Source organism: Scyliorhinus torazame, chromosome 18 (genome assembly GCF_047496885.1).
Source record: "Scyliorhinus torazame isolate Kashiwa2021f chromosome 18, sScyTor2.1, whole genome shotgun sequence".
Taxonomy (NCBI): Eukaryota; Metazoa; Chordata; class Chondrichthyes; order Carcharhiniformes; family Scyliorhinidae; genus Scyliorhinus; species Scyliorhinus torazame.
This window is the reverse complement of record NC_092724.1, coordinates 153673782-153697499: the sequence shown is the minus strand read 5'-3', so window position 1 is coordinate 153697499 and position 23718 is coordinate 153673782. Positions and strand designations below refer to the sequence as shown.

Sequence of the window (23718 nt, the reverse complement as noted above, 5' to 3'; positions counted from 1 at the left end):
TCATAGCTTCATTATTTCATCCCTAGTGCAGACTGGATGCATCATATAAAGCAGAAGGTCATCAGCGTATGAGGACACCCGATGCCATGTGCGAATGTCAGTCTAGCACACTCATATCACTCTCTCCGGCCCATCTGTCTACACTAAACTGGGCAGGATGTTTTGAGCCCAGAAGCAAAAGGCTTGCAGACACAAGAAGACGTCTGTACCTCGATTCAACCACCCTCCCGCCTGAGTCCATCACCTGCAAGCCACTAAGAGCCCACGTGGATTTTATCCACCCGATCTGGAGTCTTCATCATCCCCTTGCAATAAATGATGAGGTAAGCCTTGGACTCCCTTGTTTTCTGAGCATTTCATGCAGCCTCGTTGCGATCCAGTTTCTCTCCCCTCGATCTCTCCTCTGCCTTCTATTGTTTGTCTTCTTCATCAACGTCCTTGTCCCTCTACCTGCCATCATGCCCTCTCACCCTTCCACGCCCTCTTGCCCTTCCACCCCCCAACCCTTGTGGAGTCCGCTTTCCACATGGCCTCTCTCGTCTTGATCAGTTCCCCCTCCCCCCCCAATCCTCAAATTACAACCCCCCCCCACCCCCCCGTCGAATTATGGACCATTGGAATGGAGGTACCAGGAGTCCAACAGCACAATAAAGACCAGCCCGGATGGGCCGAGCGGCTGCGCAGATGCGACAGAGTCCCGACGGCGCATTCACCCCTGGTCGCTGCCGGCGGGATCTGTGAGAGAAGGGTCGGGGGGCGGCCTGTGGGGTGGGGAAAAGCGCTCCTTCACCGGGGGGGGGGGGGCCTCCGATGGGGTCTGGCCCGCGATCGGGGCCCACCGATCGGCTGGGCCGGCCGCTTCTCTTTCTCCGCGCCCCCCCCCCCCCACCCCATTGGGCCTACTTTGTTGCATGGCAGGCCCCTGAATCCCCACACCATGATGCGTCGGGGCCGGCGCGTTGAAGAATTCCCCCGCGTATGCGCAGGTTGACGCGGCCCAACTGCACATGCGCAGATTGGCACAACTGCGTATCCACAGGTTGGCGCAGTGCCCATTTAGCGCTAGGAAGGGAGGCTGGAGCGGCGTGAAGCGCTCCAGCGCCGTGCTGGCCCCCTGTGGTGGACAGAATCGGTCGTCCCCCTGCCCGTTTCGGGCCATCGTGAAACGCGACGGCATTCACGATGGCGCGAACACTTCGTCTCCATTTTGGAGAATTGCCCCGTAATCTAGAAACCCAGGATAATGCCCTGGCAGGTGGTGAAATTTGAATTCAATAAAAACATCTCGAATTAAAAACATGAAATGTTTGTCGATTGTCTTTTAAAAAAGCCACCTGGTGCATTTTTAAAAATATTTTTATTCTCCTCCTCATTCACATCACAGGGGCTGGTTTAGCACAGGGCTAAATAGCTGGCTTCTAAAGGAGGCCACTGTGCTGCCAGGGGGGTTTGAGGGGCGCCACTCCGCACATCGAGTGGTTGACCAGGAGTCTCTCCCACTCCCACTCTTACCGCTTCCTGTAACAGGGTTTTTGGGGGGATTGAACCTTGGCCCAGCCAATTCCTTTTGCCCGTTGTTTTGCTCTCGGAGACGTTGAGAGGGGCATAAAGGGTTTTTTGGGGTGGGGTGTTTGGAAGGGTTTGCAACTCTCACCCTGTTTGGCCGGTGTTATGAACCTTCCTTGGCCATCAAGTCCTGGAGTGGGACTCCAACCGGGAACTCAGAGGCAGGAATGCCTCCCACTGCGCCGCAAGACCTCCCTTTGTGTGGCAAGCCATGATCTGACCGAATGGCAGAGCAGGCTCGAAGGGGGGAATTGCCCACTTCTGCTCCTAATTCCTATGCTCCCATGGATGTAAAAATGCTCCTATCTTGCTGATGGCTAGGCTGTTCCAGGATTTTGACCCAACAATGATGAAGGAGTGGGCAATAGACATCCAAGGCGGGCTTGAAGAGGAACTGGAAGGTGATAGTGTTCCCATTCACCTGCTGCCCTTGTCCTTAAGGTATTGGAGATCACATCTCCAGTCCCTCCTTCCATCAATATCAATATAAAAATGATTTATTTTCTTTGCAAAAATATACTTTATTTGTAAAATATCTGAAAGAGCATTCCAAACATTTCAAAGTGGCGATGACAGAAAATGCAATGATATTCAAGTGTTTTGTACAATCAACGCAATACAATGAAAGGAACATTTCAAAATGGTCATGACAAGGTTAGACAATCAAACATGTCAATTCGCTTTGTGGGAGGTTACAATGTGCGAGCTGACTCCTGCCTTTCCCCTCTATTATTGCACTTTAATGTGACTGGTTCTTTGTGTTCAGGGTTTTAGAATTGCAAGGCGGGTGACAAAAAAAGTCGCTTTTCAAAAGAAAAAACCCTTTATGCCCCTCTCAACATCTCCGAGAGCAAAACAAACGGAATTGGCTGGGCCAAGGTTCAATCCAAAAAAAAGACCCTGTTACAGGAAGTTTGCAACGAATGGTCCAATGGATGCGAAGCTTACAAAGAGGAATGGGGAGGGGGCGTAGTTGCAGAGGCTCTCTCTGTCCACGGGACAAAAAGTTACTGCAGCAGCTCAACTTGCGAACAAAGCTGCCTCCCTGCTCCTGAAGTACGTTATTTTCCTTTCTAGATAACCGAGCCGCCCCCAGGTTAGTTTCACGAACAAAAATTGTGTTGTTCTGGGGTGCTTTGTGCCGTCGTCGGCATTTTGAGTGAAGTGTTTGAGGGGAGGAATTTCAAAGGGACCGAGGCGAGTGGAGAGGTCGGCTACAATGTAGTGCAAATGTGTCACTTCAGGGTCTCTGGATGGGTACATTGTTGGTGGCAGCTGCTAACTCTTGTGAGTAATCATTGTGCTCTCTTTTTGCTAAGAGACACGGTGTTGATTTCTAGCTGCTAACTCTTGTGAACAGTGACTGGAAGTGTGTGGTTTAAATGGGAGCATTTGGAGTCAGCGGAAAGTTTGCTGTCTTGAGCTCCTGTGATGGAGCGTGGTGCCCTCTGCAATAACTGGCAGGAGCATTTTACACGCTGAAACTTGCTGTCATTAGAAAGCCCCAGACGTCGATGTGAGAGATATGCACCTTACTTCCTTTCCACCCAGCAATACAGGCTGTGAACTTTTTTTATTTCTGAGAAACTTCATCGTGTGTGTCAGTGTTTAGTTTTAAATTAAAAGGCTGGTAAACACGTTGGATCAATTGTGTATCTTGCCTCCACATCACACCAACACACCCGAGACGGCTATCATCACTGCACACACTGAAAAGTAAGTTGGCCATGCTCACACGGCACATTCCATATGTCGAGTACTATCTCCAACTGCAGGCAGTGGACAAAAGAGCCAGGAGGTGGGTCTTTGTGAGGAAGGACTAAGTAAGGGGCTGGTTTAGCACAGTGGGAGCTAAATGAATGAAATGAAATGAAAATCGCTTATTGTCACGAGTAGGCTTCAAATGAAGTTACTGTGAAAAGCCCCTAGTCGCCACATTCCGGCGCCTGTTCGGGGAGGCTGTTACGGGAATTGAACCGTGCTGCTGGCCTGTCTTGGTCTGCTTTCAAAGCCAGCGATATAGCCCTGTGCCAAACAGCCCCTCGCTGACTGCTAAATAACTGGCTTGTAATGCAGAACAATGCCTGCAGTGCGGGTTCAATTCCTGTACCAGCCTCCCCGAACAGGCGCTGGAATGTGGCGACTAGGGGCTTTTCACAGTAACTTCATTTGAAGCCTACTTGTGACAAGCGATTATTATTATGAGGGCATTTGGTAAATATTATAGAAAAGATCATCAGGAAAATGAGTCTAAACAATAATCAAAGGGTGGGGAGAGAGAAAATGGCCAAAAACTACTTTGGATTTGATGTCAGAATGAAAAAGAACATGCAATACGTTTAACAATTGGATGTTGTAATATTTTTGGGCGCTTGTCGACTTCTTGATCAGCCTGGATGGGCTAAGATAGTTTTCCTGGGATATGTCTATGATGTGGCCGAATAGTGATGTCCACTTCAGGATTAGAGTATTTTTTCTGGTGGTGGCGGGGCCGAGCCCTTATGGCTAAGGACTGCGGGTGGTTCAGTGTGTTGGAAGAAAGTTTTACTCTAGGGTTACCACGACCTGGAGTCTCTGGGAATTGAGGATTGATCTCCCGGATGCTGCTGTGTGCGACCCTGGAGAAACATCATCGGGATATTAAAAAAATAAAATCAAAGAATTTTCTTTGAACATTTCTCTTTACCAGGTATAAAAAATATTGGAAGTAGGGGAAGTGGAGGTAAGACTGTTTGGCTGATTGGTCAAGCATTGTTTTTGCTTCCCAATTGGCAGCAGAAGGCTGGGCACCATCAGAATGGGTGTGTTGGCCAACTAATGGCTGGAAATGTAGGGGGGAAATTCAGGCGATGAAACTTCCAGGAACACATTTAATCACAGTTGGAATCCCTATTTTAAGATTGCTTGAATGTAACTTTCAGGGCACTTATCATGTTTTATTTTGTTGGATCAGCTCCTTTTGGTACAGTCTGTGTGCCCACTCAATTACTGGCAGGCGGTGGAGACGATGGAACAATTAAACATTTAAAATTGTATTTGGTATGCAGCTGGTTCTCAGTGAGGTGGGGAGAACTTGACTAGGTTAACGTGGACCGGTTATCTCTATATTTCTATATTAAAAACTTTGCATTCCTTACTTTTGTTTTGATCACTGAGTATTTTATACTGGCAAAAAGTTTGGTAACTGACTTAAGCAAGCATTCAGAGCCAAGACTCAAGTACAAAAGCGAGTCATCTTACAGTGCTGACTCTGTCTGCACTGGAGTGCTGCTTTGGGCTGCAATAAAGTGCTTCAATTGGAGTTGTTGACTGAGGGAGTCCTGCTTTGGGCTGCAGTAAAGTGCTTAAGTTGGAGTTTGGTGACTGAGTGAGTCCTGCTTTGGGCTACAGTATAATCTGGAGTTTGTTGACTGAGGGAATGCTGCAGTAGAGTGCTTAAGTTGGAGTTTGGCGACGGAAGGAGTTTGGTCAGGAGGAAATGAGGTGCTCTTCCTTTTCTACTCTTGCTCAGAAAGGTAAGCGGTGGATTTGGTAAGTAGGACCTGGAAGCTGTGGGGGCTGAGTCCTTGAACATTTTCAAGGCTTGGACTGATAGGTTTTTACCTTCCGGGAGCAGACAGCAGACACAGTCAGATCTGTATTTTATTCCTAACATATTCAAAAGCATAAATAAATCAAACACCATTCTCCACATCTCACAGCCCCCCCCCCCCGATGAACAATTCCTCAAACACGCTCAGCCCCTCAATTCAAACTTCATCTCCTTCAACCAGAGAAAGCCGTACAGGACCCCCAGCCAGGCCGCCCCCCCCCGGAGGCGTTGTCGACTGCCTTCCCCGCAGAATCTTTCGCCGGGGCTGTAGGGAAGCGAAGGCCACAACTCTGGCATTTCCGAAACCCCAAAGACTGCCACCATAGGGTCCGGCCCGGCCTCTACACTCTCAATCATTGATAACATCCCAAACACTCCCTCCCAGTGTCTCTGCAACTTCTCACAGCCCAGGAACATATGCGTGATTTGCTGGTCCTTGCCCACACTCATCTACCACCCCCCTGGAAGAACCCACTCATCCTCGCCTGAGTCGCATGCACCATGTGCACCACCATAAACTGAATCAAACTATCCTCACGCACGAGGAGGTTGAGTTCACCCTACGTATCGCCTCATTCCACACACCATATCCTATCTCCTCCTCCCATTTCTCCTTAATCCTCACCACCTGCGCGCCACCCATATATATATCCCGGATCTTCCTCTTCCACATATGGGAGCAACAACCGCTCCAGTCGTGTAAACTCCGGCAGCTTGGGAAAGCCTCTCTATAGGGGATTCAATTGCAAGGGGAATAGATAGGCATTTCTGTGATGCAAACGAGACTCCAGGATGGTGATCAAAGATGTCTCTGAGCAGCTACAGGACATTCTGAGCGGGGAGGGTGAACAGCTAGTGGTCATGGTACACACTGATACAAATGATATAGGTTTAAAAAAAAAAAGAATGAGGTCCTAAAAGCAGGATATAGTGAGTTACAAAAGTAAGTTGAAAAGTAGTGATCTCTGGATCACCAGCAGTGCCACGTGCTAGTCAGAGTAGAAATAGCAGGATATATCAGGTGAATACATGGCTGAAGAGATGGTGTGAGGGGGAGGGTTTCTGATTCCAGGGACATTTGGACTGGTTCTGATGGGAGGTGAGACTGGTACAAACTGGACAGGTTACACGTGGGCAGCACTGGGACTGATGTCCTTGGGTGACTATTTGCTGGAGTGGTTGGGGAGGGTTTAAACTAACATGGCAGGGAGATGGGAACCTTTTTACGGAGTCCGAGGAGGGAGAAACACGGACAAGAACAAAAGACGGAAAGTAGAAGAAGAAAAGTGACAGGCCAAGAAATCAAGGGCCAGAATCAAACCGGACCACAGTTTAAAAAAAATAAAATAATGGGAGCGGGAAAGGTAATATTAAAAGTACAAGCCTTAACGCACAATGGATTAATTAATCACATAAATAGTTGTAGGGTATTCAGTATTTAGGAAGAACAGAGACAAAATGGAAAAGGCAGAGGGGTTGTCTTGCTGGGTAAAGAGGATATTAACGCAACAGTGAGGAAAGATATTAGCCGATTGATGTGGAATCTGTGTGGGTAGAACTGAGAAACATTCTACCGCCATTTGTTTATTCCTGTCTGGTGCAAAAGTCAAACAAGAAAGGTGGCCAAACTGTGGCTGCCATGGGAAATTAGAGATAGTATCAGATCCAAGGAAGTGGCACAGAAATTGGTCAAGATAAAACAGCAGACCTAAGGACTGGGAGAAGTTTAGAATTCAGCAAAGGATTGATTTAAGAAGGGGAAAATGGAGTACAAGAGTAAGCTTGCGGGGAACATAAAAACTGACTGTAAAAGTTTCTATAGAGGGCGGTACGTGGCGCAGTGGATAGCACTGGGACTGCGGCGCTGAGGACCCGGGTTCGAATCCCGGCTCTGGGTCACTGTCCGTGTGGAGTTGCACATACTCCCCATGTCTGTGTGGGTCTCACCCCCACAACTCAAAGATGTGCAAGGTAGGTGAATTGAACACGCTAAATTGCCCCTTAATTGGAAAAAACAATGAATTGAGTACACTAAATTTATTTTAAAAATGATGGCACATGTTCCTGTGATGGGGAACACTGCGACTGATCGCTCCATGAGTCGCGACCCTGAGTTTGAAAATGACTGAAATAGATGGAACTGGTCATTTGGATAGTGATGGGCTGAATGACGTTTCTCATCCATTCCTAAACTGTGAACTCATTGCTATTTGTGAGATCCTGTTGATTTATTTGCATTACAATTTGTATTGTGTGAGGTTTTTAAGTTATGCCTGAAGCATATTAAGATATGTTTTAAAGTATATAACTAAAATATAATTAGATTTGCCATTACAGCAGTAAACTATTCAGTATATTTAATATGTTGAAATGGTTGTATCACTCCCAACTCCCTATGTCACTGATGCCTCCATCGGTCACAAACATTAGATCCTCCCCTCCCACTCCACAGTCCTCTCCTGCCGCGAGTAAATGTCTTTTAGCCCTGGTACCAGGCAGGCAAGACAACAGTCGTGATTGTGCCTGGAGAGAACTGTCCCCCTGACTACCATGGTTAGTTTGGCCATCCATCCTATAATCCTTGTCAATATCTGTTGTAAATACCGTGAACCCGCTGGTCAAATTCCAGAAACTGAGGCGTCTCCATCAACAACATGCTGGATCCCTGTACCTTGCTGACTCGCTGTAACAGTGTGCTCGTTGGGTGAATTGGACATTCTGAATTCTCCCTCCGTGTACCCGAACAGACGCCGGAGCGTGGCGACTAGGGGATTTTCACAGTAACTTCACTGCGGTGTTAATGTAAGCCTACTTGTGACTAGATTATTAGTATTGTAACCCTCCTGTCCTTGCCTGTTGGCTAAATGGTTACTGCACACCATCTCCCCCGTCACGCCTGTCTGTCTGACTTTATTGATTTGCTTATTTTCCTTCTCTTAGGAAAGCCTATTTAGTCAGTTAATGATTTAGTAAAGTGGTGACAAGTCACAGTTTTAAAGATTTAAAAAAAAACCACATCAGCAACAGGGGTAAAGTAAAAATAATTAATTTTAAAAAAAAAAACCTCCTTTTGCCTCTGCACCTAATTCCCAACTTTAGCACTTTGGGGAACAGTATTTTATAAACAATCAGAAGACTGCAAAGTGCCTAATCTAAAGATGTGGTACAGTTTCCTGAGGTTGAGCCTCATTAACAGGCCAAGGACAGTGAGGTCCGAGGTGAGACCGAAGCGGAGAACTGAAATGACAGGTGACTATGCTTCACTTGTGCACAATGTTGACAAAATCTGCATTTGATCTCTTCAATGTACAGGTGACCCCATTGGGAGCAGCAGATGCAGTATGAATTGAAAGAAGTACATGTAAACCACTGTTTCACCAGAAAGGAGTGTTTAGAGACTAGGACAGGGAGGAGAAGGTAAAAAGGCAATGCTGCATCTCTTGTTTTTGCCTTGTTAAGGGCACGGCTAATGGTAAAAACCGAGCTGTTCAAACCCCCAGAAGGAAAACCTGATACTTAAATACGACCATGCCTTCACACAAAACCAATACTTTAAACCTTTCCAAATAAACCTTCCCCAAACCGTTCAGCAAGATTTTAATGTCTATAAAACTCCGGTAACGTCACCACTCAGTGCCATTCATTCTCTCTTGGGGTGCCCTCTAAGACTTCCCAGCAGTTGGCTTTTCAGATCTTTGTTCACGAGGCTCGATGGGAGTGAACCAGCTATTCCTGCTGTTGGATCAGATCCAAAGCGTCATACGTTTCAATATCTCTGTAAAGACATTATTTCCCTTTGATCTCTCATTATCTCACCCAGAATTCATGAACTTCATCTCTTTTCCTTCTTTTACATTCTAAACACACTTTTTCCATGCTTTACCTATGACACCTTTCTTTCACTCCCTTGCATATCTTGAATCACAACACCTATTTAAATCTATTCCTGTTCTGTAACTATCCTGACTAAATTATCTGAGCTAAACATCTCTTTGATGACTTGCTAGGCTGATTTTAATATCAAATGTAATTTACATTCCCATAGCCCCTCTGTCCCTTGGTTTGCTTCCATTTCACATGTCCCAATGGTTTAAACATATAGCTACAATATTACCAACAGAAAAATATCACAATTTCTTGGGTTTTCCTGACCGATTTTTCTTGACAGCCTGGAAAGAGGATGGGGTGTTGGAGTTGCTTGCCCTCCCTGCAGAATGTATTTCTTTGGAGGAGAGAACGTGAGGAGTGAAATATTCCTACCAGCACAGTTTGAATATCACAGTGTCAAAGATCCTGGTGATCCATGGTGGTTCGATTGTGTAGCAGGGCAAAATGGGGAGAGATGATTTCTACTCTGTGGATCATTTATAGAAGCTACGTTTTGAGACTTGGGGCTTGATCCTTTATAGAATTGGTGTCATGACCTTTGTGCATGCAATGTAACTAATTTTAACCCATTTGAAACCTCTGATCGTGACCCAACATTTGACTATTTTTTCCGATTAGTTGGTCCCCAAATAAATTCTTCGAACGGCTCTGCAATTTTTTTTTTTTTCCTCTGGTCTGAGTGACTTCGATATACTGAAAATCTCTTGTAATTATTCGGCGCTTGGCTGCTTTTGGCCGCTTCTGTTAAGGGTTACATTTCTGGAATTTACAACAAGAACCTTTTATTTTTCAGAGAAGCCACCCCAATCATTTAGCTTTGTCTTCGATTTCCTGCTCAATGTGGGCTTCAGGTGGCAGAGAGAATGTTCACTCGCATTTGAATAGCTGCACGTGCCTCTTAAATAATCCTGCCTCACTTTTGCTGAACAGTAACTAAACAGATTTTGTTTAATTACTTGTTCTGTTCGGCTAGCCCTTAAACTGGATCTAGTACAAGACGTGAGGCTTGAATTTTACCTTGAAACTTTTTCTTCCCAAGTGCAAAATCTAGAGGGATTTTGTAAAACAGAATTGGAATTAAGACCATAAGACATAGGAGCAGAAGTAAGGCCATTCGGCCCATCGAGTCCACTCCACCATTCAATCATGGCTGATTTCAACTCCATTTACTCGCTCTCCATAGATAAGACTGGTGAGTCTGTGTGAATTTCTACCTATGCAGTTGTGGTGAACCATTATATTAGGGGATGTAAGGTAGGACCTGCACTACAGGTCGCCGGTAGCTCCTACCGGCTGGCTCCGCCCACGGAGAACTGTATAAATATGCATGACCTCCAGTGCCCTGCCATTTCGCCAGCTGCAGCAGGAGGCCACGCATCTGACTGTAATAAAGCCACAGTTGTACCCAACTTTAGTCTTTGTGCAATTGATCGTGCATCAACCGTGTGAATAAAAATCCCAAAACACTGGCTCTCAAATGTTCCTTGTTTGAAAGACTGCATTTCTAATTAATTAATAATCAATAATCCCTGTCTTATGTTATAAAACCGGATAAGCTCATGGTAATGCTGCATGGTAATCATGTTTTAATAAGGGTTTTCGGGCAACTAGTATTTGTTTACAGCTGTTAGTCAGATGGGTGTGTCTGTTTCTTACTACAGAGTCAGCCTATCCTTGTGAACTTCCTTGTCGTTTCAGATAGCCAGCTCCACTCTGTATGTACTGCACGTGATTGCACTCCCATCTCCCCACCTCATCTCCCAACCCATACCAAGCTCTCCCCCTGATTGCCACTCATTCACTTACACTTGACTGCAAGGCTCTCCTGGCCGGCAAGCACTGTCACAATATTTTGCGGATCCCTTTGGGAATCCCAGAGTCTGTGGGCCCCAGTTGTTGTCCTGAAATACTGTATAGAGGCAGCATCCGAGGTGCGTGTTCTCGATTTGGCACCACAGTGTAGAATCTCCAGGCAACAAATGTATTTCCACCCATTTCCGTTTTAGAGAATGGTTGTCCAACTTCAACAAATCACTACTTTAAAAAAAAAAGATTATTTGGTAATTATTTCAATTCCCTTTGTGCTTGCTACATTTCTATGCATTCCAACAGTGGCTACTTGGGGCGGCATGGTGGTGCAGTGGTTAGCACTGCAGCCTCACTGCGCCGAGGTCCCAGGTTCGATCCCAGCCCTGGGTCACTGTCCGTGTGGAGTTTGCAAATTCTCCCCGTGTATGCGTGGGTTTCGCCCCGCAACCCAAAGGTGTGCAGGATAGGTGGATTGGCCACGCTAAATGGCCCCTAATTGGGGAAGAAAAAGAATTTGGTACTCTAAATTTATGTTTAAAAAAAGAAACAACAGTGGCTGCTTTGCCACACAAAATGTTGGTTACAAATTGTTTTGCATATGCTGACGTTGTGAAATACACTATCTAAATGCAAATTTGGGGGGCAGCATGGTGGCACAGGGTTAGCACTGTTGCCTCACAGCACCAAGGTCCCAGGTTCGATCCCGGCTCTGGGTGGAGTTTGCACATTCTCCCCGTGTTTGCGTGGGTTTCGCCCCCACAACCCAAAAGATGTGCAAGTTGGGTGGATTGGCCATGCTAAACTGCCTCTTAATTGGAAAAAAATGAATTGGGTACTCTAAATTTTACTAAAAAAAAAGAAAATGCAAATTTGCTCTCTTTGTATTGTCGGAGCTCAAAGTACATTGATCGAAATAGTGTTTCTCCTTCCCTTGTTTGCATATCTGAACAACCATGCTTAAACTATTGGTTTAATACCTTCTATAAAGGTGCACGGGGAGATCTCGTGGCACGGCGGATCCCGGCTGAGGTTATTCATGAAGGCCCCGCCTTCTCAACCTTGCCCCTCGCCTGAGGTGTGGTGACCCTCCGGTTAAGTCACCACCAGTCAGCTCTCCCCCTCAAAGGGGGAAGCAGCCTCTGGTCATCTGGGACAAGGGCAATGTTACTGCATATTGCAGGCTCCAGCTAGACACATCTTCCTTGAAGTGAAGCCCAACCAGTCTCCATCTGGTGCCACCCTTCTCTGCCTGGCTGAACGTGTTCTCACGTTGATCAACTTCTCCTTTAATTTAGGAGGAGGCGGTGGCGTACTACTCTGGGGACCTAGGTTCAAATCCTGCCACTGCAGATGGTGACATTTGAATTCAATAAAAATGTGGAATTCAATGTTTAATAATGACCATGAAACAGTTGTCGATTGTAAAAACCCATCTGGTTCACTAATGTCGTTTAGGGAAGGAAATCTGCCGTCGTTACCTGGTCTGGCCTATGAGTCCAGACCCACAGCAGTGTGGATGACTTTTAACTACCCCCTCAGGGGCAATTGGGGATGGGCAATAAATGCTAGCCCAGCCAGTGATGTCAATGTCCCATGAACGAATGAACAAAAAGTCAAAATAAAGTGGTTACTATGGGTACCCACATGGGTCCAAGTTCCGTCTGCCTATTGGATGCCCATCACCCCTTTTTCCTGACACACTAATGACAGTATCAGTGCAGTTCTCTGTCTGAACCAGAAAATTTTAGCAACTTTATTTTTTTTAAATAGTATTATTCTCCTCTTTTTTTTAATCCCGAATTTACCCCCACCAACAATAAACAATCATCAATAACAAATATGTCAATCCTCACATCAATAACAATGATCCCATCCTCCCACCAAACCACAAACATTAGCCCGCAGGTTCACACAAACAAATGACAAAGGGGAATCAGGAATCACCCATAGTCACCATAAACACACACAGTTCCCCCCCCCCCCCCCCAAACTAATGTTCGATGTTATCCAGTTCTTGAAAGTGCATAATGAATAATGCCCATGAATTGTAGAACCCCTCCGTCCTTCCCCTCAGTTCAAACTTAACCTTCTCAAGAGTCAAGAATTCCAACAGGTCCCCCCGCCACACCAGGGCACAGGGTGGAGAGGTTGCTTTCCAACCCATCAGGATCCGCCTTCGGGCGATCAACGAGGCGAAGGCCGCAACATCTGCCTCCGCACCCGTTTCCAACCCTGGCTGGTCCGGCACCCTGGATATGGCCTTCCGGGGGCCCGGGCCCAGTTTCACGTGCACCACCTTGGAAATTACCCTAAAAACCTCCTTCCAGTAATCCTCTAGCTTTGAACAGGACTAAAACATATGAAAGTGATTTGCGGGCCCCACCCGCAATGTTCACACACATCTTCTGCCCCTTCAAAGAATCGGCTCAACCTCGGCCTTGTAAGGTGTGCTCTATATACCACCTTCAGCTGAATCAGCCCCAACCTCGCGCACAAGGTGGAGGCATTCACTCTCCGGAGCGCCTCACACCAGAACCCCTCCTCCATAGCCTCTCCCAACTCTTCTTCCCACTTTGCTTTGATCCCTTCCAGTGGTGCCTTCTCCTCTTCCAAAATAGCTCCATAAACCGCTGACATTACCCCCTTCCCCTGTCGTCAGCACCTCCTCCAGCAATGTGGAGGCCGGCTCCACCAGGAAGCTCTATCTCCTTTCTGGCAAAATCTCAAACCTGCATGTATCTAAACGTTTCCCCCTGCTCCAGCCCATACTTCGCTCCCAGCTCCTTCAATCCCGCAAACCGACCCCCAAGAAACAAATCTTTTAGTGTCTTAATCCCCTTCTCCTCCCATTTCCGAAAGGCTCAAATCTGTGGTTCTCCCGAATTGGCATTTCCCTTCACCCTTCCCCCTAACCCGAAGTGTTGGAAAAATTGCCTCCAAATTCTCAATAAAGCTATTACTACCAGACTCCCTGAGTATTTAATTTTGGCAACTTTTCTGCCAATTCCTCCCCTTCTTTCACTTTCAAATCATCCATCCCCAACTCGTCTTTTTTTTCTTGACTTCGCTGTCTCAATTTCTGAGAGTAGACTCTCGGCAAAGAGTCACTGAAAGCCTGCTGTCACCCACAGCTACCTCAACTATACCTCCTAACACCCTGCTTCCATTCTCCTAGTTTCTCTTCTGCCAGCCATCTTGGTGGTGGAACCTTCCATATCGATGTTCTGAAATGCCTTTCTTTTTCTTCAACCAAGGATTTCCCTCACTGGTGGCTAACAAAGCCCGTGGCTATCTGCATCTCACTACCCAGACTCCTGCTCTCACATCTACCCTACCTCCCAGAACCACAATAGGGTCCACCTCTTCCACACTGCTAGACTTCCATAATCAATGGATCAACCTCTGTTATTTCTACTACCAACAAACACCTCTTCCCTTGCCCTCTCCTTTCAACATGACAAAGGGACCATTCTTGTAGTGTAAGGGTCCGGTACATACAGGGTTAATGTGTGACTGTACAGTACCGCCCACACACTGATGTAAGAAAGCACATGACCCAGGGGTCAGTGTGGTGTTGAGCAAAGAGATGTGTAGACCTCGGCATTAAGACCGCTCCTGAGTTCTATCCTTTTAACTACTAGAGCTATTTGTACATGTACAGTAATGAAGAATTGAATTAACTTATGGAACCTTCCTGAAGACATACTGCCCTGTAACAGACTTCCTCTGCAATGAAAGTGGTTTTAAAAAAAAAAGTGAAAGTTGACCTTAGTCCCTGAGGACTATAGGCTGCTTTCCCCTTTTGAAGAGGAGAACTGTCTGGTGGTGATTTAAGCTGAAGGTCAGCACACTTCAGGTGAGGGGCAGGGTTGAGAAGGCGGGGCCTCCTAATCTCAGCCGGTATGGGAATTGAACCCGTGTTATTGGCATCGATCCGCATCATGAACCCGCCCTCCAGCCAACTGAGCTAACCAAACCACACCCACCCCTTTACCTCCTCTGTCCTCAATATTTAAGGCCTCAAACACTTCCTCCAGGTGAAAGTGATTTACATGTAATTTTGTCAATTTATATGTATTTATCACTCGCTATGTGACCTACTGTATCCTGGGGAGACCCAACGCAGATTGGGCGACCGCCTTGCAGAGCACCTCCATTTGGTCCACAAGCATGCCCCTGAGGTTCTGACTGACTAGCCATGTCCATTCTCCACCTTGCCCTCACACTGACCTCTCCTCTGTCCTCGGTCTCCTGTGTAGCTCCATGAGCTTGAGGGATGGCTTAGTGGTTAGCACTGCTGCCTCACCGCTCCAGGGTCCCGGGTTCAATTCCAGCCTCGTGTGACTGTCTGTGCGTAGTTTTCACTTTCTCCCTGCAACTGCCTGGGTTTGCCCCGGGTGCTCCGGTTTCCTCCCACAGTCCAAAGATGTGCAGGTTAGATGGATTGGCCGTGCTAAATTGCCCCTTAGTGTCTGAACAGTTAGGTAGGGTTATGGGTGGAGGCGTGGGCTTAAGTGAAGTGTTCTGTCCAAGGGCCGGCACAGACTCGCTGGGCCAAATGGCCTCCTTTTGCACTGTATGGATTGTACGGCAGCATCTCGCCTTTTGATTAGAGTCCACATACTCTACATTGAGTTCCCCGACTTACTTCAGAGTGTTATCTGCTCTATTTGGTTTCCTTCCTGGTTTCAGCTTTAATGTTTTTGCTTTTGGGTGCACAACTATGCCGCATTCCTGCCATTCACACCTCTTCTAGACTTTATATCCTTACTCGTTCCATTTACCCCCCGCCCCCTCAATTATACTGCTGAGTAAATCCTCTGACAGCAAAACCTGGGAAGTGTTTTCACCTTTGGGCATATTGAGGGTGGGGTGGGGGAAGTTTTCGAGAAGTGAAGCTGGTGCATTTTGAAATGAGCTGAAGGGGTGGGTGGTTGTGTTGAGTGTGTGTTTCCCCTGTCCCGCCCCCTCCATTCAATGTGGATTTTTTTTCTTTCTCTTTATTTTACTCTTGTGAAGTTGTCGGTGGCCGAACCGTTCGAAATGAGGTTTACGTCTGCCAAGTACTTGGCCGTGATCAGCGGTGGCGTTTGTGTAACGATCCTTTGTGTCTACTGTTTTCTAGAGAATGGATCGTCGGACAGGTACAGTGTGTGTTTGTGGTGGTGCCCCCCCTTAACTGTTCTTAATAAAATTAACTCTTTCCCCCCCCCCTCAATCCCAGTCTCTACCCTCCTTTGCTGTCAGTGAGTTAATTCATTGCTGCGAATAGATACACGGAATGCAGTTGATTGTACTTGACATGTTCTGCGGGATTTTGTTTCCCCATGTGTGGATTAAAGATACCGCCCACCCTTCCTTTCCAACGGAAAACAATCTTGCTTTTCCTTCCCCCTTCTGTTTGTGGTCTTCCCTCGCGTTGTGTGTTTTATTTCAATAAAAGTAAACTTTAAAAAAAAAAGAACCAATGATATGGCAGCGGAATGTTTCTGGATAGAATTCCAATATGTTCCATGTCCAGGCAAACTGCAGACAGCCAAGTTATTGCGAGTTAATAATAAATGGACTGGGTGGCCACGCACCCAGTGAGGGTCACTTTTTTGCTTTGCTGGCGAAACTGAATTCAAACTTTTGCAAGTTTCCCCACCTTGTGCGTTTCGAACAATTGAAAGTTTGCAAGTCGAGGGAGTCTGCGAACACGTTCCTTTCTCCCTCTCTCCCTCTCTCCTGGCTGTTGCCACTTCTCCTGTTTGCCTTCTGCGACATGGAGAGAGAGGAATGTTGTTTGTTGCTACATTGCCGACGCTGAAGGCTTGCTGCTGACTGTAAAGATAGTAACTGTTTAGCTCTATTAATTCCTAAGTGGCCGACACAAACACACGCCCATACAGGGGACTGGTTTGTATAATAGGAGGTGCGGAACTACGGTCATGTTGCCCAGTTGGTTGACGCTTTACTGATCCAATCTTTCTTTCAATTCTCGAATCTTCATTTTTTTAAAAGAATGACGTTTATAGTCCCTTCCACCTTTTTGTCTCTCCCCCCCCCCCTCCCACTGAGGAACGAACTCTCAACAAACGAGAAGTGTGGGGGGGGGGGGGGGGGGGGAAATAACAACTGCAAAAAAGTGGCCTTTGACAAAGGGTCATCTGGACTCGAAGCGTTCGCTCTTTTCTCTCCCCACCGATGCTGCCAGTCCTGCTGAGATTTTCCAGCATTTGGTTTCAGAATCCAGCATCCGCAGGAATGGGCTTTTACCCCTTTTTGTGTGCGTGTGTTTTTGGCAGATTAGGGACTGGGGGGGGGGGGGGTGTCTAGTTATTATCCCTTTGAGCTCATTTCAGTGTCAGAATCCTTTTGGAGTGGGACTGTCTGGCTGTGCACCTCTTTAGTATCTGGCTGGGTAAACTTCCATACCGTTTGTCCATGATCAGGTCGAAGTGCTTAGTTATTGTGAAATATGGGGGGAAGAGGGGACAGCTATTTGCTTTGGCTGGAACAAAAGGCACTTATTCTTATGTTTCAACTTGGGGAATGGAGTGCGATTCTGTACTTTGCCCCCCTGCCACACAATTTTCCAAGGGGTGATGGGAAGGTTAATTTCGGATTACTGTTGAATTTGGGGAGATGAAAGTGGTGCCTGATGTACTAATTAATAATAATAATGATTATTGTCACAAGTAGGCTTACATTAACACTGCAATGAAGTTACTGGGAAAAGCCCCAAGTCGCCACATTCCGGCACTTGTTCCGAGTACACAGAGGGAGAATTCAGAATGTCCAAATTACCTTGGAAAAAAAAAACTTGGAAGAGAATTGATCCCTGTTGGACTTTGGGCTCCCGAAATAAGGTCTTCTTTCCATACGGTTGCAATGTGCAGCTTTTCAAATTATTTATTGTTTGAACTTTCCAAATTATCATCGAGTGTTTGTGTTGAGTTTGAAGGAAATGAGCTGTTTTCTGTACATTTCAACAATAATGTGTATTTAATTTTTCTAAAAAGTTTAGAGTGAGGGGGTATAGGTTTAGAAAATGTTTTTCAGTCATCTGCACATGATCGCTGTTAACATATGAGTTTGGTAGGGGAAGTGCCTAATAGCCTCAAGTTATTGAATCCCCTTTAAAGAATAAAAACAGCTTCTGCAGACAAAAAGGTAAACTAATTTTGAGATAAAGATGATATGATTTTTGCTCTGCTTGGGTGAATGGAGGAACAAACCGTTTGAAACTAGCTCAATAAGCTGGAAGGTCACTTGATGAGTGCCCGTGGAAATGAATGGGATCTCTAATGGCAATCAATATCCTTTTGCAATTCTGTATCTTTCATTACATTTCACCAGAGACGTGGAAAATGTCAAGGCATCTGATTTCCAAAAACTCCTTAGTTCGCTGCAGTTGGTCAGCTGTAAAAGAAAAAAGAACGGACGATAAAGAGCCAGAGATTTAAAATAAAGAAAAAGGAAATTAATGCAAAAATTGTCAGGGAGTTGTTACGGACACCTGGCCAGCTCTCGACGGTGGCTAAGAGTCTGGACCAGATAGCAGAACTTTTAAAAGTTTTTAGACAGTGAGGAAAGATCGATTCGTTCCAGGAGTGATAATATCAGAAATAGGGCTTGGTTATTTTTTAAACAAAATTTATTAAAAGAAAATAATATTGAAATGTACTTCAGCTTGAACACTAACAGATTACATGCAGTTTCGTAACCTTAGCACACTAGTTCCCATTAAATATTACTTTAATCATAGAATAGAATCATAGAATTTACAGTGCCGAAGAAGGCCATTCAGCCCATTAGGTCTGCGCCGGCCCTTGTAAAGGGCACCCTACTCCTCCACCCTATCCCTGTAACCCCATCGAGTGTTTTTGGACACTAAAGGGCAATTTAGCATGGCTAATCCACCTAACCTGCACATCTTTGGACTGTGGGAGGAAACGGGGAGAATGTGCAGACTCTGCACAGACAGTGACCCAAGCCGGGAATCAACCTAGGTCTCTGAAGCTGTGAAGCAACAGTGCTAACCACAGTGCTACTGTGCCGCCCCTGCCTTGTCACTTACACAGATAGGACAAGGTAATACTTGCATTTATGAAGCAATTTTTTCTTTTCATAGAGACATTTGTTCAGAACCCTTTTCCAAAGCCTGCTTTCTCGCTCTTTTTTTCTCTCTCCAATCTTCTCGCTCTCCTCCCCCTCTGCTCCCTCTTCTCGCTCTCCTCCCCCTCTCTCGCTCTCCTCCCCCTCTCTCGCTCTCCTCCCCCTCTCTCGCTCTCCTCCCCCTCTCTCGCTCTCCTCCCCCTCTCTCGCTCTCCTCCCCCTCTCTCGCTCTCCTCCCCCTCTCGCGCTCTCCTCTCCCCCTCGCGCTCTCCTCTCCCCCTCGCGCGCGCTCTCCTCTCCCCCTCGCGCGCGCTCTCCTCTCCCCCTCGCGCGCGCTCTCCTCTCCCCCTCGCGCGCGCTCTCCTCTCCCCCTCGCGCGCGCTCTCCTCTCCCCCTCGCGCGCGCTCTCCTCTCCCCCTCGCGCGCGCTCTCCTCTCCCCCTCGCGCGCGCTCTCCTCTCCCCCTCGCGCGCGCTCTCCTCTCCCCCTCGCGCGCGCTCTCCTCTCCCCCTCGCGCGCGCTCTCCTCTCCCCCTCGCGCGCGCTCTCCTCTCCCCCTCGCGCGCGCTCTCCTCTCCCCCTCGCGCGCGCTCTCCTCTCCCCCTCGCGCGCGCTCTCCTCTCCCCCTCGCGCGCGCTCTCCTCTCCCCCTCGCGCGCGCTCTCCTCTCCCCCTCGCGCGCGCTCTCCTCTCCCCCTCGCGCGCGCTCTCCTCTCCCCCTCGCGCGCGCTCTCCTCTCCCCCTCGCGCGCGCTCTCCTCTCCCCCTCGCGCGCGCTCTCCTCTCCCCCTCGCGCGCGCTCTCCTCTCCCCCTCGCGCGCGCTCTCCTCTCCCCCTCGCGCGCGCTCTCCTCTCCCCCTCGCGCGCGCTCTCCTCTCCCCCTCGCGCGCGCTCTCCTCTCCCCCTCGCGCGCGCTCTCCTCTCCCCCCTCGCGCGCGCTCTCCTCTCCCCCTCGCGCGCGCTCTCCTCTCCCCCTCGCGCGCGCTCTCCTCTCCCCCTCGCGCGCGCTCTCCTCTCCCCCTCGCGCGCGCTCTCCTCTCCCCCTCGCGCGCGCTCTCCTCTCCCCCTCGCGCGCGCTCTCCTCTCCCCCTCGCGCGCGCTCTCCTCTCCCCCTCGCGCGCGCTCTCCTCTCCCCCTCGCGCGCGCTCTCCTCTCCCCCTCGCGCGCGCTCTCCTCTCCCCCTCGCGCGCGCTCTCCTCTCCCCCTCGCGCGCGCTCTCCTCTCCCCCTCGCGCGCGCTCTCCTCTCCCCCTCGCGCGCGCTCTCCTCTCCCCCTCGCGCGCGCTCTCCTCTCCCCCTCGCGCGCGCTCTCCTCTCCCCCTCGCGCGCGCTCTCCTCTCCCCCTCGCGCGCGCTCTCCTCTCCCCCTCGCGCGCGCTCTCCTCTCCCCCTCGCGCGCGCTCTCCTCTCCCCCTCGCGCGCGCTCTCCTCTCCCCCTCGCGCGCGCTCTCCTCTCCCCCTCGCGCGCGCTCTCCTCTCCCCCTCGCGCGCGCTCTCCTCTCCCCCTCGCGCGCGCTCTCCTCTCCCCCTCGCGCGCGCTCTCCTCTCCCCCTCGCGCGCGCTCTCCTCTCCCCCTCGCGCGCGCTCTCCTCTCCCCCTCGCGCGCGCTCTCCTCTCCCCCTCGCGCGCGCTCTCCTCTCCCCCTCGCGCGCGCTCTCCTCTCCCCCTCGCGCGCGCTCTCCTCTCCCCCTCGCGCGCGCTCTCCTCTCCCCCTCGCGCGCGCTCTCCTCCTCTCCCCCTCGCGCGCGCTCTCCTCTCCCCCTCGCGCGCGCTCTCCTCTCCCCCTCGCGCGCGCTCTCCTCTCCCCCTCGCGCGCGCTCTCCTCTCCCCCTCGCGCGCGCTCTCCTCTCCCCCTCGCGCGCGCTCTCCTCTCCCCCTCGCGCGCGCTCTCCTCTCCCCCTCGCGCGCGCTCTCCTCTCCCCCTCGCGCGCGCTCCCCTCTCCCCCTCGCGCGCAGCTCCCCTCTCCCCCTCGCGCGCGCTCCCCTCTCCCCCTCGCGCGCGCTCCCCTCTCCCCCTCGCGCGCGCTCCCCTCTCCCCCTCGCGCGCGCGTCCCCTCTCCCCCTCGCGCGCGCTCCCCTCTCCCCCTCGCGCGCGCTCCCCTCTCCCCCTCGCGCGCGCTCCCCTCTCCCCCCTCGCGCGCGCTCCCCTCTCCCCCTCGCGCGCGCTCCCCCTCTCCCCCTCGCGCGCGCTCCCCTCTCCCCCTCGCGCGCGCTCCCCTCTCCCCCTCGCGCGCGCTCCCCTCTCCCCCTCGCGCGCGCTCCCCTCTCCCCTCGCGCGCGCTCCCTCTCCCCCTCGCGCGCGCTCCCCTCTCCCCCTCGCGCGCGCTCCCCTCTCCCCTCGCGCGCGCTCCCCTCTCCCCCTCGCGCGCGCTCCCCCTCTCCCCCTCGCGCGCGCTCCCCTCTCCCCCTCGCGCGCGCTCCCCTCTCCCCCTCGCGCGCGCTCCCCCTCTCCCCCTCGCGCGCGCTCCCCTCTCCCCCTCGCGCGCGCTCCCCTCTCCCCCTCGCGCGCGCTCCCCTCTCCCCCTCGCGCGCGCTCCCCTCTCCCCCTCGCGCGCGCTCCCCTCTCCCCCTCGCGCGCGCTCCCCTCTCCCCCTCGCGCGCGCTCCCCTCTCCCCCTCGCGCGCGCTCCCCTCTCCCCCTCGCGCGCGCTCCCCTCTCCCCCTCGCGCGCGCTCCCCTCTCCCCCCTCGCGCGCGCTCCCCTCTCCCCCTCGCGCGCGCTCCCCTCTCCCCCTCGCGCGCGCTCCCCTCTCCCCCTCGCGCGCGCTCCCCTCTCCCCCTCGCGCGCGCTCCCCCTCTCCCCCTCGCGCGCGCTCTCCCCTCTCCCCCTCGCGCGCGCTCCCCCTCTCCCCCTCGCGCGCGCTCCCCTCTCCCCCTCGCGCGCGCTCCCCTCTCCCCCTCGCGCGCGCTCCCCTCTCCCCCTCGCGCGCGCTCCCCTCTCCCCCTCGCGCGCGCTCCCCTCTCCCCCCTCGCGCGCGCCCCTCTCCCCCCTCGCGCGCGCTCCCCTCTCCCCCTCGCGCGCGCTCCCCTCTCCCCCTCGCGCGCGCTCCCCTCTCCCCCTCGCGCGCGCTCCCCTCTCCCCCTCGCGCGCGCTCCCCTCTCCCCCTCGCGCGCGCTCCCCTCTCCCCCTCGCGCGCGCTCCCCTCTCCCCCTCGCGCGCGCTCCCCTCTCCCCCTCGCGCGCGCTCCCCTCTCCCCCTCGCGCGCGCTCCCCTCTCCCCTCGCGCGCGCTCCCCCTCTCCCCCTCGCGCGCGCTCCCCTCTCCCCCTCGCGCGCGCTCCCCTCTCCCCCTCGCGCGCGCTCCCCCTCTCCCCCTCGCGCGCGCTCCCCTCTCCCCCTCGCGCGCAGCTCCCCTCTCCCCCTCGGCGCGCGCTCCCCTCTCCCCCTCGCGCGCGCTCCCCTCTCCCCCTCGCGCGCGCTCCCCTCTCCCCCTCGCGCGCGCTCCCCTCTCCCCCTCGCGCGCGCTCCCCTCTCCCCCTCGGCGCGCGCTCCCCTCTCCCCCTCGCGCGCGCTCCCCTCTCCCCCTCGCGCGCGCTCCCCTCTCCCCCTCGCGCGCGCTCCCCTCTCCCCCCTCGCGCGCGCTCCCCTCTCCCCCTCGCGCGCGCTCCCCTCTCCCCCTCGCGCGCGCTCCCCTCTCCCCCTCGCGCGCGCTCCCCTCTCCCCCTCGCGCGCGCTCCCCTCTCCCCCTCGCGCGCGCTCCCCTCTCCCCCCTCGCGCGCGCTCCCCTCTCCCCCCTCGCGCGCGCTCCCCTCTCCCCCTCGCGCGCGCTCCCCTCTCCCCCTCGCGCGCGCTCCCCTCTCCCCCTCGCGCGCGCTCCCCCTCTCCCCCTCGCGCGCGCTCCCCCTCTCCCCCTCGCGCGCGCTCCCCTCTCCCCCTCGCGCGCGCTTCCCCTCTCCCCCTCGCGCGCGCTCCCCCTCTCCCCCTCGCGCGCGCTCCCCTCTCCCCCTCGCGCGCGCTCCCCTCTCCCCCTCGCGCGCGCTCCCCTCTCCCCCTCGCGCGCGCTCCCCTCTCCCCCTCGCGCGCGCTCCCCCTCTCCCCCTCGCGCGCGCTCCCCTCTCCCCCTCGCGCGCGCTCCCCTCTCCCCCTCGCGCGCGCTCCCCTCTCCCCCTCGCGCGCGCTCCCCTCTCCCCCTCGCGCGCGCTCCCCTCTCCCCCTCGCGCGCGCTCCCCTCTCCCCCCTCGCGCGCGCTCCCCTCTCCCCCTCGCGCGCGCTCCCCCTCTCCCCCTCGCGCGCGCTCCCCTCTCCCCCCTCGCGCGCGCTCCCCTCTCCCCCTCGCGCGCGCTCCCCTCTCCCCCTCGCGCGCGCTCCCCTCTCCCCCCTCGGCGCGCGCTCCCCTCTCCCCCTCGCGCGCGCGTCCCCCTCTCCCCCTCGCGCGCGCTCCCCTCTCCCCCTCGCGCGCGCTCCCCTCTCCCCCTCGCGCGCGCTCCCCTCTCCCCCTCGGCGCGCTCCCCTCTCCCCCTCGCGCGCGCTCCCCCTCTCCCCCTCGCGCGCGCTCCCCTCTCCCCCTCGCGCGCGCTCCCCCTCTCCCCCTCGCGCGCGCTCCCCTCTCCCCCTCGCGCGCGCTCCCCTCTCCCCTCGCGCGCGCTCCCCTCTCCCCCTCGCGCGCGCTCCCCTCTCCCCCTCGCGCGCGCTCCCCTCTCCCCCTCGCGCGCGCTCCCCTCTCCCCCTCGCGCGCGCTCCCCCTCTCCCCCTCGCGCGCGCGCTCCCCTCTCCCCCTCGCGCGCGCTCCCCTCTCCCCCTCGCGCGCGCTCCCCTCTCCCCCTCGCGCGCGC

General features: G+C 52.9%; 1 protein-coding gene across 2 annotated transcripts in view; it reads left to right on the top strand.

The window, feature by feature from the left end:
* The first annotated feature begins 2741 nt into the window (after positions 1–2741).
* LOC140395630 (alpha-N-acetylgalactosaminide alpha-2,6-sialyltransferase 2-like) overlaps positions 2742–23718 on the top strand; it is a 61386-nt gene continuing 40409 nt past the window's right edge. The window contains exons 1-2 of one of the 2 annotated variants that reach the window (XM_072483634.1): positions 2742–2853; positions 15875–15999. In XM_072483634.1, coding sequence (XP_072339735.1) covers positions 2820–2853; positions 15875–15999 — 159 coding nt within the window. In that variant the 5' untranslated portion in view covers positions 2742–2819. The remainder of the gene's footprint in view (positions 2854–15874; positions 16000–23718) is intronic. The other variant, XM_072483633.1, reaches the window with a different exon arrangement.